This window comes from Oncorhynchus gorbuscha, linkage group LG19 (assembly GCF_021184085.1).
Source record: "Oncorhynchus gorbuscha isolate QuinsamMale2020 ecotype Even-year linkage group LG19, OgorEven_v1.0, whole genome shotgun sequence".
Lineage (NCBI taxonomy): Eukaryota > Metazoa > Chordata > Actinopteri > Salmoniformes > Salmonidae > Oncorhynchus > Oncorhynchus gorbuscha.
The window spans coordinates 49,985,130-49,998,738 of record NC_060191.1 but is presented as its reverse complement, the minus strand read 5'-3'; the positions used below and the strand labels follow the sequence as shown (position 1 = coordinate 49,998,738).

General features: G+C 45.0%; 1 protein-coding gene across 1 annotated transcript; it reads left to right on the top strand.

The window, feature by feature from the left end:
* Positions 1-11: 11 nt before the first annotated feature.
* LOC124004925 (carbonic anhydrase 4-like) lies at positions 12-13,194 on the top strand (the record flags this gene model as incomplete). The annotated part of the gene is made up of 9 exons (XM_046313736.1): positions 12-90; positions 8,142-8,162; positions 8,405-8,449; positions 8,544-8,708; positions 10,915-11,060; positions 11,664-11,756; positions 11,871-11,937; positions 12,282-12,445; positions 12,636-13,194. Coding segments are annotated over 9 exons (960 nt in total), but the record flags the coding sequence as incomplete, so codon positions are not given.
* Positions 13,195-13,609: the final 415 nt, after the last annotated feature.

The window sequence follows — 13,609 nt, the reverse complement described above, 5'->3', positions numbered from 1 at the left end:
AACTGATTGAATTTGACATAAGCAAACATAAATCACAATGCATTTACTTATTTTTTTTCTTCACCATCATTGTGAAGATTCAAGGGGCAGGTGAGTTTTTTAAATTGTTTGATTTATTCAATCTTAGTACCTAAAAGGGGTTGAAACTTGATGTATTTGTGTAATTGGCATTGGGTATACAATGTTTGGGAAGCTTCAGTGAAAATGTAGTTAGCTAAACCTTAAGTTATTCCTTACTGAAATAAATTAAACTACAGCAAAGCTATGCTTGAGTGGAAAATAACTAGTTAAATATCCTACAAACCAAACGCTTGGTACTTTGCAGCTTCACAATAAATACCATGGAATTGCATGAATAAATACAAAAAAACATAAAATATCATAAAATATCTTAACAGAAATAGGGAACTAACAAATAAGCCACGGCAACCAAAACGAAACAGGTGGGGTTTTAGGGGGGGTTCTCAAAGACACTCATGGGGGTGTCCACTAAAAATTGACTAGCAACAATAGTCTGGGTCCTAAAAGAAACCCACCATAAGTGCCCACTAAACCCCCCCAAAAAAACATCACACCAATTTATAGTATTGAGCAAGTGGATCAAACCAGCACAGGTGAAACTAACGACTGACTAACGAGGGGACAGGTGCAACACATCCTGACCAACGACCAATCAGAGCAAGCCCACACCTAAACAGAACCAACCTTGAAATCAAAAACTACATTGTGCAAGACCCCAAAGCCTATAACACCTTTCCAGGTAAGACAGCAAATATATCCCATATTTTACCAACAGAAAACAACATCATTTTATAAAATAAACTTAAATGTATCACTTTCTCCAATAAAATATATGATAACTGGCGGTCTCTCATACATGACAAAACAGATCTCTTCTTTTTTATACATTTTTCTATAACTTTTTTCACTTATTTATTTTTATATAGCTGCCTAAAAATCTGACATTTTGAAAAACAGGTACATTTTGATGTTTGTAACTTTCTGTAACTCTCATCCCCAACAAAACTCGTCTCCAGTACGCCAAAATGTGCAGCCAAAACAAAATGTGTGCCAGAGCTACACACTGGCTAAACACAAAACACTAAACTTATTGACTGCCCACCCTTGAAATACAATCAGCAACCAAGTTGTCCTTATCAAGGACATGTCTGATTTCAAGGGGAAACTCCTGAAATATGAGACTCTTGCAAAGGAGTCGGTGATTCGTGGAGTGTGTCTTTCGCAGGAAAATAAGAGGGTTATGATTGGTATAGACCACAAGAGGGGTAGAGACCAATACATAAACCTCAATGTGCTGAAGAGTGCCAAAGTGAGTGAATCCTTCTCGATAGTCAAGTAGTTTTTCTGATATGAGGCCCATTTCTTTGAAAATTACCCCACAGGGTGCTCGATATTGTTGTACTCTTTCTGTGGAAGCACCACACCTGCTCCTACATTGCTGGCATTTGGCGTTCAAAGCAAATAGACAATGGAAATCCAGAACAGCTAGCACTGATACAGAGACCAAAAGAGTCTTTGTCTTCTTAAAAGTCTCCCGACAGTCTAGGCTCCAACGGAAAACGACGTTCTGATTGGTCAAAACTGTAATTGGAGCAACATGCTGGGCAAGTTCTTGCAAAATGCCCGGTAGTAGCCAGCCATTCCCAAGAATCTGTGCACTGGAAGGTTATTATTAAGGGCCTCCACTTTCGCAAGACCGGTTGGACCGTCCCTTGCCCGACCACCATCACAAGATACTTCTCTGATGCTTGGGCGATTTCACTCTGACAGGTTCACTGTCAAGTTGGCAGGGAAAAATTGATTCGAACAGACTCAATGTTCTGAAGGTGTTCTGGCCAGGGGACATTAAATACAACCACATCGTCAAAATACGCCTCTGCATTTTCCAGACCACGTAGCACTATGTGCATGAGCCTTTGAAACATGGCTCCGGCATTTCTCAAACCAAATGGAAGATGAAGGTAGGAAAATTAACCATCAGGAGTGACAAAAGCAGACAGCTCTTTGGTACTGTAACGTCGTTCTTCGTTTGTAGAAAGAGAGTCGGACCGAAACACAGCGTGATGGTTACTCATGACTTTAATGAAAAAGTGACAAATGAAATAACTAAACAAAATACAAAAACAACAAACGGAACATGAAACCTAATTACAGCCTATCTGGTGAAACTACACAGAGACAGGAACAATCACCCACGAAATACAAAGCGAAACCCAGGCTACCTAAATACGGTTCCCAATCAGAGACAATGAGAATCACCTGACTCTGATTGAGGACCGCCTCAAGCAGCCAAGCCTATGCAACACCCCTACTCAGCCGTAATCCCAATAATTACAAAAACCCCAATATTAACCACAACATATAAACCCATGTCACACCCTGGCCTGACCAAACATATAACGAAAACACAAAATACAATGACCAAGGCGTGACAGAACCCCCCTAAGGTGCGGACTCCCGGACGCACCTCAAAACCATAGGGAGGGTCCGGGTGGGCGTCTGTCCATGGTGGCGGTTCCGGCTCGGGATGTGGACCACACTCCATTAATGTCCTAGTTCCTCCCCTTCGCGTCCTGGGATAATCCACCCTCGCCGCCGACCATGGCCTAATAGTCCTCACCCAGAACCCCACAGAACTGAGGAGCAGCTCGTGACTGAGGGACAGCTCGGGTCTGAGGGGCAGCTCGGGACTGAGGCAGCTCGGGACTGAGGGGCAGCTCGGGACTGAGGGGCAGCTCGAGACTGAGGGGCAGCCCGGAACTGAGGGGCAGCCCGGAACTGAGGGGCAGCCCGGAACTGAGGGGAAGCCCAGTACTGAGAGAAAGCCCAGCACTGAGAGGAAGCCCAGTACTGAGAGGAAGCCCAGTACTGAGATGAAGCTCAGGTAGGTAGTAGGATCCGGTAGATCCTGGCTGGCTGGCGGATCTGGAAGATTCAGGTTGACTAGCAGATCTGGAAGATTCTGGTTGACTGGCAGAATCTGGTTGACTGGCAGATCTAGAAGATCATGGCTGACTGGCAGATCTAGCTGCTCTATGCAGACTGGCAGATCTGGAAGAGACTGGTTGACTGGCAGATCTGGAAGAGACTGGTTGACTGGCAGATCTGGAAGAATCTGGTTGACTGGCAGATCTAGAAGATCATGGCTGACTGGCGGATCTAGCTGCTCTATGCAGGCTGACAGCTCCTTGCAGACTGACAGCTCTGACTGCTCCATGCAGGCTGACAGCACCCTGCAGACTGGCAGCTCCTTGCAGACTGACAGCTCCTTGCAGACTGGCAGCTCCTTGCAGACTGACAGCTCTTTGCAGACTGGCAGCTCTGGCTGCTTTATGCAGACTGACAGCTCTGGCTGCTTCATACAGACTGACAGCTCTGACTGCTCCATGCAGGCTGACAGCTCTGACTGCTCCATGCAGGCTGACAGCACCCTGCAGACTGGCAGCTCTGGCTGCTTCATGCAGACTGACAGCTCTGACTGCTCCATGCAGGCTGACAGCACCCTGCAGACTGGCAGCTCCTTGCAGACTGACAGCTCCTTGCAGGCTGACAGCTCCTTGCAGACTGACAGCTCTGACTGCTCCATGCAGGCTGACAGCACCCTGCAGACTGACAGCTCCTTGCAGACTGACAGCTCCTTGCAGACTGACAGCTCCTTGCAGACTGGCAGCTCTTTGCAGACTGACAGCTCTGGCTGCTTCATACAGACTGACAGCTCTGACTGCTCCATGCAGGCTGACAGCACCCTGCAGACTGGCAGCTCCTTGCAGACTGACAGCTCCTTGCAGACTGGCAGCTCTTTGCAGACTGACAGCTCTGGTTGCTTCATGCAGACTGACAGCACCTTGCAGACTGACAGCTCTCTGCAGACTGGCAGCTCAGGTTGCTCCGAACAGGCAGGAGGCTCCGGCAGCGCTGTAGAGGAGGAAGGCTCTGATAGCGCTGAACAGGCGGGAGACTCCGACAGCGCAGGATGGAAGGAAGGCTCTGAGAGCGCTGAACAGACAGGAGACTCCGGTAGCGCAGGAGAGGAGAAAGGCTCCGACAGCACAGGAGAGGCGAGGCGGACTGTAGGCCTGATGCGTGGTGCTGGCACTGGTGATACTGGAGCGAGGACACGCACAGGAAGCCTGGTGCGGGGAGCTGCTACCGGAGGACTGGTGTGTGGAGGTGGCTCTGGATAGACCGGACCGTGCAGGTGCACTGGAGCTCTTGAGCACAGAGGCTGCCCAAGCTTACCTGGCTGGATGCCCACTCTAGCCCGGCCAATACGAAGGGCTGGTATGAACCGCACCGGGCTATGCACTCGCACTGGAAACACTGTGCGCTCCATAGCATAACACGGTGTCTGCCCGGTCTCTCTAGCCCACCGGTAAGCACAGGGAGTTTGCGCAGGTCTCCTACCTGGCATAGCCATACTCCCTTTAAGCCCCCCCCCCCAATAATTTTTTGGGGCTGCTTTTCGGGCTTCCATCCGCGTCGCCATGCTGCCTCCTCATACCAGCGCCTCTCCGCTTTAGCCGCCTCTAGTTCTTCCTTGGGACAGCGATATTCTCCAGGCTGAGCCCTGGGTCCTTTTCCATCTAATATCTCCTCCCAAGTCCAGAAGTCCTTTGATCGCTGCTCCTCACAATTAACAGGGAGAGTAGGCTCAGGTCTGACTCCTGACTCTGCTACTCTCTCCCTGAGCCCTCCCCCAATAAATATTTGGGGGTGCCTTTCGGGTTTCGCTCTGCGCTGCCGTGTCTTTCTTTTCGACTCCATTCTCCTATAGCCTTCTTCGCACTGCTCCAGCGAATCCCAGGCGGGCTCCGGCATTCTCTCTGGGTCGGCCGCCCACCTGTCTATTTCTTCCCACGTCGTATACTCCATGCCTCTGCTGTCCATAACGTCCTCCCTTCGCTGCTGCCTGTTAACACGCTGCTCGGTCCGAGTGTGGTGGGTGATTCTGTAACGTCGTTCTTCGTTTGTAGAAAGAGAGTCGGACCGAAACGCAGCGTGGTGGTTACTCATGACTTTAATGAAAAAGCGACACATGAAATAACTAAACAAAATACAAAAACAACAAACGGAACGTGAAACCTAATTACAGCCTATCTGGTGAAACTACACAGAGACAGGAACAATCACCCACGAAATACAAAGCGAAACCCAGGCTACCTAAATACGGTTCCCAATCAGAGACAAAGAGAATCACCTGACTCTGATTGAGAACCGCCTCAGGCAGCCAAGCCTATGCAACACCCCTACTCAGCCGTAATCCCAATAATTACAAAAACCCCAATACGAACCACAACATATAAACCCATGTCACACCCTGGCCTGACCAAACATATAACGAAAACACAAAATACAGGCGTGACAGGTACGCTCAGTTAGAGGGACCTGCCAATATCCCTTCAATAGGTTGAACTAACTAACGTACTTGGCAGCGCCAACACGGCCCACACAATCGTGGCCCGGGGCAAAGGGTACGAGTCTGACTTAGTAATTGCATTGAGTTTGCAAAAAATCTGAACAAAACTACAGAGGCCCATCTGCCTTAGTTACTAATTTATAGGGTGAACTCCACGGACTGTTGCCATGTTGTGCAATGCCATGCTCAAGCATGAACTCCACTTCACTGCAGATTTTTTCTATCTTTTCAGGAATCACTCGATAGACATGTTGTTTGATTGGCAGAAAAATTTAATTATTTCACAAGAGTCTTAACCATACTGGGAGTCGGGATTTTCCTCACTGGAATGGTCTCAGGGAAACAAGTGGCAGCATACATGATAGTTAAGAGAAACTGGTTACCACTCTTTGCTTTGGGCAAAGGACCAACATAGTCCACTGCTGAAAGGTTAGTCAAAATCAGGAATAGGCTGCAAAGGTGCAACCGGTACAGCTTGGTTCAGTTTACCTGTCCGCTGGCAAACGTTACAGGATTAAACAGTAAACCAGAACATCCTGTTTCAGACCAGGCCAAAAAAAAGTTACCCAAGATATGGTCATGGTCATGGTTACCCAAGATATGGTCTTATTGACCAGCCATACTACCATCATCAGCCAACCTCAGTATCTCTTGTCAAAGTGTAACTGGATTGACAATTTTGAGACACTGGGCCAATCGTCTTACCCAGAAGTGGTGCAAGAATGCCATTTCCTCATCAGAACATCTCTGTCAAAGTAACCCATCAAACTCTTCATCAAACTCCTCCTCTGGACATATCAACTTAATAAAATGAGAGGCGAGGGAAACATCTTTACTCTGTTCATCAATGAGCTGCTTATTAGACATCGGTGTCTATTGTAGGGACCCTCTCTTCTGTCAGAGGTGATACAAATTTGCTCACCTTTGGGGTTTTCAAAGAAGAGGCCAACTCAGGAGGTTTACCAAAATTAGGACCACACATAAACGTCTTAGACAGATTGAACATGGTGGAATCAAAGTGACATCCTCCTCAATACTAAATTGGCTTTCGGCTTTCTTCTTAGACATAACACATGTAACGGCATATGCTGGGAACACTCTAGGGTACTTTTCCGATAACCCGCCAGGTTCCTCCACTCTGGGTTCCCTACAAATGACAGGATTTGACACAACATTCCTGCCAGCCAAATTGTTGCCCAAAATTAACACAACCCTTTTCTTTTTCTTTTTTTTTGAATTTTACCACCTTTTTTCTCCCCAATTTCGTGGTATCCAATTGTTGTAGTAGCTACTATCTTGTCTCATCGCTACAACTCCCGTACGGGCTTGGGAGAGACTAAGGTTGAAAGTCATGCGTCCTCCGATACACAACCCAACCAGCCGTACTGATTCTTAACACAGCGCGCATCCAACCTGGAAGCCAGCCGCAGCAATGTGTCAGAGGGTACAGTGTGCACGTGGCAACCTTGGTTAGCGCTCACTGTGCCCGGCCCGCAACAGAAGTCGCTGGTGCGCAATGAGACAAGGACATCCCTACCGACCAAGCCCTCCCTAACCCGGACGACGCTAGGCCAATTGTGCGTCGCCCCACAGACCTCCCGGTCGCGGCCAGTTACGACAGAGCCAGTTACGACAAAGGTAGCAACCCTTTCGTGAAGGCAATTCTTGAACTGTCCGAGGAGTATGTGTCTTTAAATCCTCAAGGTCTTTGACCTCTTGTGAACCACATCACCGATCAAAAATACATGCTTGTTTCCTTGCGAATTCAACATGACTTTGTAATTGTGTCTTTCACAATTTACAGAACTGTTGTCTATATGCCTCTGGGACCAACTCATAAGCCCTAAGGATAGCAGCTTTAACAGTGTCATAATCTGAACTCTGATCAAGAGATAAAGCGGCATACAGATTCTGAGCTTTTCTCACAAGAACACTTTGGAGGAGCAGTGACCAGATATCGTGCGGCCATGTTAGGGATGTGGCAATCTTCTCAAACAGAGTAAAATATACAGTACCAGTCAAAAGTCTGGACACACCTTCTCATTCAAGGGGTTTTCTTTATTTTTACTATTTTCTACATTGTAGAAAAATAGTGAATACATCAAAGCCATGAAATAACACATGGAATCTCGACTGACGGACGTCCACCTCGTTGCTGCTGCTCCTCTCCAATATCCACCTGCTCTGGGGAAAAGACACAAATCACAACGATATCAATAGCACTACTAAAGTAAAGAGCTTAATTCCAGTGTGTAAGTATGACTCCAATTATTGGCCAGAACATGCTGACACGCCTGACGCTACAACCCAGCAGGCCTGTCGTAGAGCAAGACACAGTCCAGCAAGCAGCAACGACAACCAAATCTGCCATTGATGACCAAACCAGCCATCGACTAATGAACCCTGTTCGGGTAGAGTTGAACGAATGAACCCTGCTCGGAAAGAACCGGACGAACAAACATTGGCCACTTCTCCATGAGTGAATCAACTGTTGTGTTAGTTTGCGCCGGTTCTCATAGTTAGCCCTAAATCCTAGCCCCTTATACGTTTCTAATTGAACCATAGTGATACTGTGTATTGTCATTGTTGTAAAAGCTGGATTTATAATCAATAACTTTTGATTGTACTTTGGCCTGCCTCTGTGGTTGTTTGCCTTGGAGTAATGGTCTCTGTCAAAAGCCACTAAAATTGTGTTCCTTTACAGCTGCCTATCTGATTGACAAAGGTAACCATAACATTGGACTTTACAACACATCTTATGTCATTTATTTTTTATTTAGGAAGTTAAATTCTCAAGCAACATTTATTTATGCCATTGGTTGATTCATGATGTCCTAACATGATATCATAGGAAAACGTCATCCTGTCACATTTTTTCAAAAAGGAAAACTTCACAATATATGACATTGTCAATACATTGCATTCAATGGGAAAAAATGGTTAATGTCCAAAAAAACCCTTCTCCAGATTGGTGCTACCAGTCCCAGGTTACATGTGGTGGCAACTGCACAGGTAAACCCTATATATTCAGTACATATGCTAAAATACCCATTGGGATCAAAGTTCTTAAACATAACCAATGTTCTGTCTCGTTGCTCATGTGAAGGACCTGATGGTTGGACTACGGTTGCTGGGGCTTGTGGCGGAAAAGCCCAGTCCCCCATTAACATTGTGACAAGAAGAACTCTACCAGATGGACGCCTTACACCATTCACATTCGCTGGGTACCAAGAGGCCTTCCACAGTCTCATCACAAACAATGGTCACACTGGTGAGTTTCTATGTAAATCAGCCTCCTGAGTGGCGCAGCGCTCTAGGGCACTGCAGTGCTTGAGGTATCACTACAGATCTGGGTTCGATCCTGGGCTGTGTCGCAGCTGGCCACAACCGGGAGACCCATGAGGCGACGCACAATTGGCCCAGCATCGTCCGGGGTTAGGGGAGACTTTGGACGGCCGGGATTTCCTTGTCACATCGTGCTCTAGCGACTCCTGTGGCGGGCCAGGAGCATGCACGCTAACATGGTTGCCAGTTGGACGGTGTTTCCACTGACATGTTGGTGTGCCTGGCTTCCGGGTTAATCGAGCAGTGTGTCAAGAAGCCTTTCGGCTTGGTTGTGTTTTGGAGGACGCATGGCTCTCGACCTTCGCGTCTCCCAAGTCTGTAGGGGAGTTGCAGCGATGGGACAAGACTGTAACTACCAATTGGAGAAAAAAAGGGGTAAACAAACAAACAATTGTAATAATAATAATAATTTCTATATAAATCAGTGGTTCCCAAACAAGGGGTAGCATAATATGAACATGCGGTCGCAGGAGAATTGACCAAATCCTGAAGAAAAACCAATTTTATAATATCTTTGTATCTCAAAAGCATTGTAATGTGGTTAACCTTAAATATCTAAATGAGAATTATTCAAAGACAAAATTCAACCAGAGAGCTCCCTAAGATCAGGGGGAAAACCGATTCCTTGGGATTGAATTGTGGGCTTTTGCACAGATGGGGCACCATCTATGGCAGGACGACGGGCAGGCCTCTGCACTCTAGTTATGAATGTGTCTCCCTCTGTCATATGGACACATTGTATGATACACCGAGAGCAACTGGCGGCAAAAAAGTTGGGCACAGAACTCTGAGATATACTGCAGCAGGTAACTTCGATTGTAAACTACATCAAACCACATCCATTGCACACATGCCTGTTCACAACACAATGTGGGCATGTAGGATCAGAGCAGGACAATGTTTTATTTCACACGAGGCTTAGTGGTTACCAAGGGGGAGTGTTGGAAAGATTTTTTTGTATTGAGATAGGAACTGTTGTCATTCACAATGGATGTAAAAAAAACAGACTTGGTTGACTTTCTGTTTAATGAAAAGATAATGTGTCTCCTTGCCTATGTAACAGACATATTTGGGAAACTGAACGACGCAAGCATGCAGGGGAAATACAAAAACATTCTACAGATGAGTGAGAGACTGAATCAGTGGATTCAGAGGAAATTATTATTATTGTAGAGTCAAAAGCGAACCATGCCCCCTTCCCTCAGCTGTGCATGTTTCTAACAGACAACAGCATCAGTAAGTGTCCCACACGAGTGATGACTGCTCACCTCCAACTCTTGGAAGAGCACCTTGTGACCTACTTCCCAATCCATTTGAGTGTGTGATCCTGTCTCTGTTGACATGTCGGTAACTGAAATTGAACAGCTGATCGAGATGTCATGTGACCGAATGCTGCAGACAACGCATTCACGGGTCACTACAAAGGAATACCCTGTTGCCTCCCTCTGAGCATTAAAACTCATGGTACTCTTTACCAACTCATATTAGTGAAGCTGGATTCATTGCTCTCGTCTGCATTAAAACCAAATATCGATCCAGGCTGGATGTGACAGCAGAGATGAGGTGCGTACTGTCAACCACGCCTCCTGACTTTGAGGAGCTCCAGCATGACATGCATCAAGCCACACCCATCTCATTAGTGGTGGTGAGATAAGCAACATTATGTCAGACTCATTTGCAATTGACTGTCATAGCCTCACGTTAAAAGTATGTGATGGTAAGTTGAGAAGACAATCAGAAATATTGTTACAATGTTTTTCAATTGACTGCCATAGCTCCAAATTAAAAGTAAACATTGGCTGTTATTTACATAATCATTTTCACATGGTTAGGGCGGGGAGAATTTTCAGATTTTAAAATGGGGTCGTGGGCCCCTGATATAGATGCTACATTTACATTTACAGTACAGAACCACCCTGCAAATGATACACTATTATCAGCATGGTGTATTGTAGTTGAATTGAACACAAATAGCAAGGCTTATTCACTCAATGCCTTGATATTTCACAGATCTGATTTAAGCTCAAAGCTCCATAACATTGGCTTAACATTACAATAGTACAGTACATGCAAAGGTCCTTGGACTCTATATATCTCATTTTAGATGGACTAAAGCTTTCATCTCTCTGCAGTTCAAGTGGACCTGCCTGCCACAGCAAAAGTACAGGGTGGAGATCTGGCTGTGCCATACAAGGCAATACAGCTCCACCTGCACTTGGGCAAGGATGGAGGCCCTGGATCCGAACACACCATCGATGGAGAACGATATCCCATGGAGGTTTGATGACCAAAATAAAGGAAACATTCCCATAATACACCATGTATTTTAAAACTCCTGATATTTATTTATGATTATCACATATTTTTAGGTCTTTTAGATACAGTTCAATCGAGTACAGGCTTAACTGAATGGAAAACAGAGACAGAATGCAATATGGAATTTTGAATAATTTGGGGTAGGTGACAGATACAGATATCTGATGACAGATATCCCTATGCTAGGCAGCTAGCATCGAACCCCCCATGCTGGGGGAAAGGAGTTATAATGACGGGCCTTAAGGTTATTATTATCCCACACATGGCTAATAGGAAAGAAAAGAAGAATCAAGACGCTATGCTGATGATGATGATGATAAGTTTGTGTTCATTCGCACTATGCCTGTAGAATAGGATACCAAGTGAATGTTGTACTACTTACTTGATGAATTTAAATGAGCATTCAGATCAGCCATTCTAATTTAACTTTTGGGAACTACATTATGTGTACAGTAATTATACATAAATCACATTAATGTACACTTTAGCAAATTCACATTTATTGCAATCTTTGACATATTTGTCAATATCTCTTGATCTCTTGATGATCTCTTGATGTCAACAGCTGCATATAGTAAGTATAAAAGAGGAGTACAACTCTTTGGATGAAGCTCTGAAAGACCTTGCAGGGGTTGGAGTTCTAGGATTCTTTTACGAGGTATTTTTCAGCTTCATCTTACAAAATGTTCTACAACATGACAAAATGGGATTTATATGACCTTTGATAAATGATACTCTCTGATAATCCTGATAATATCTCTTATATTTTCAGCAATCGGGAAGCTCCAACAAAAAATATGAATCCATCATAAATGCTCTGAACTCAATCAATATGCCCAGTAAGTCAGCTTATAGACAACAATCATTGTTATGTATCTTTTATAGCATGGATCCAGGTACTAAATGATGCATGTTCCTGATCACACAGGGATAGGCCTATGTGATAGCGTGCTGATAGTTTAGATACAAAGTAATAAAACCCTTGTTTTTTTAACCACAGTGTCTTCGATAAAGCTATTAGTAATATGAACAGTAGCCTATTTTGTAGACCATTTACAGGTCTCAACATAAACTGTATTGGGCAACACTTCACCTTAAATTGTTACTGTGTAGTTCCACAGGGGCCACTTAAGATAGTTTTACCCTGTATTTGTTCCATGGTCTTTATTGTGTCCACCTCTAGGCTCCAACACTACCCTGAGTGATGTGTCCCTGGACATGTTCATCCCCTCTCAGAGTAATATGACCAGCTACTTCCGCTACCAGGGCTCTCTCACCACACCTCCCTGTGAAGAAGCTGTAGTTTGGACCGTGTTCAAAAATAGCATTCCTCTCAGCAGGCAACAGGTGTATAATGCACCTCACCTTACCTAGGTCACTTTTATACCTGACATTATACCTATACCTGTTGTCAGTGTATAGTAAATGTATTGCAAAATAAAGTCCATAAAGTTGTTATTTGTATGTCTTTATTGAGTTGTATTTTTTTTAAAACCGTATTTCTAATATGTTTTAAAAATATCTTTGTGTCCTACAGCTTGATGCATTTTCTCGGCTTCAGTTTGCTGATGGAAAGCCTATGGTGGGAACCTATCGCCCAGTCCAGCCGTTGAATGGTCGCCCGGTGTATCGCTCTGGAAGTCAAGTTATCTTAGTCAGCACTTTGCTACTCATCACCTCTGTGATATCAGCCATTGGACTCCCACTGCCCAAATAAATACTAGCATCTTTGGATATGTGTATCAGTGAATTTGTCACGACTTCCGCCGAGGTTGGCTCTCCTGCCCGTTCGGGCTGTGATCGGCGGTTGTCGTCACCGTCCTATTAGCCACTACCGATCCCTTTTCGGTTATCTGTTGGTTTTGTCTGATTGTTTTCACCTGTGTGTTAGTTAATTAGTATCTGTATATAATGTAGGTTGTCCCGCCCTTGTTTTCTGCGGGATTGTTTGTATTTGTCATTTCGTTTCTGCTGTCAGTGTTTTTGTGTTTTATTTCTCCGGTTTGTCTGTTATTTCCTGTTTTGGATATTTTTCACCCTGTTTGTATTTTGGGTTGTCCGTGTTTATTGTTGTTCACCGGAGAATAAACCTCTATTCATTATTTGCTCTCTGCGCCTGATTCCACCCACCTTGACTAGTCGTGACAGAATCCCGCACCACCCATGGAATCAGCAGGAGCAGCAGCATCTTGTAAAGATGTTTGTCTGTTGTAAGAAGAGAGTCAGACCGAAATGCAGCGTGTAGGTTACTCATGACTTTAATGAAGGAAAACGGTACATGAAATAACTGAAATACGAAAACAACTAATGAAACGTGAAACTAATTACAGCCTATCTGGTGACTACTACACAGAGACAGGTACAAACACCCACAAAATACAAAGCGAAAGTCAGGCTGTCTAAATACGGTTCTCAATCAGAGACAACGACAAGCACCTGACTCTGATTGAGAATCGCCTCAGGCAGCCAAGCCTAACTAGACACACCCCTAATCAGCCGCAATCCCAAATA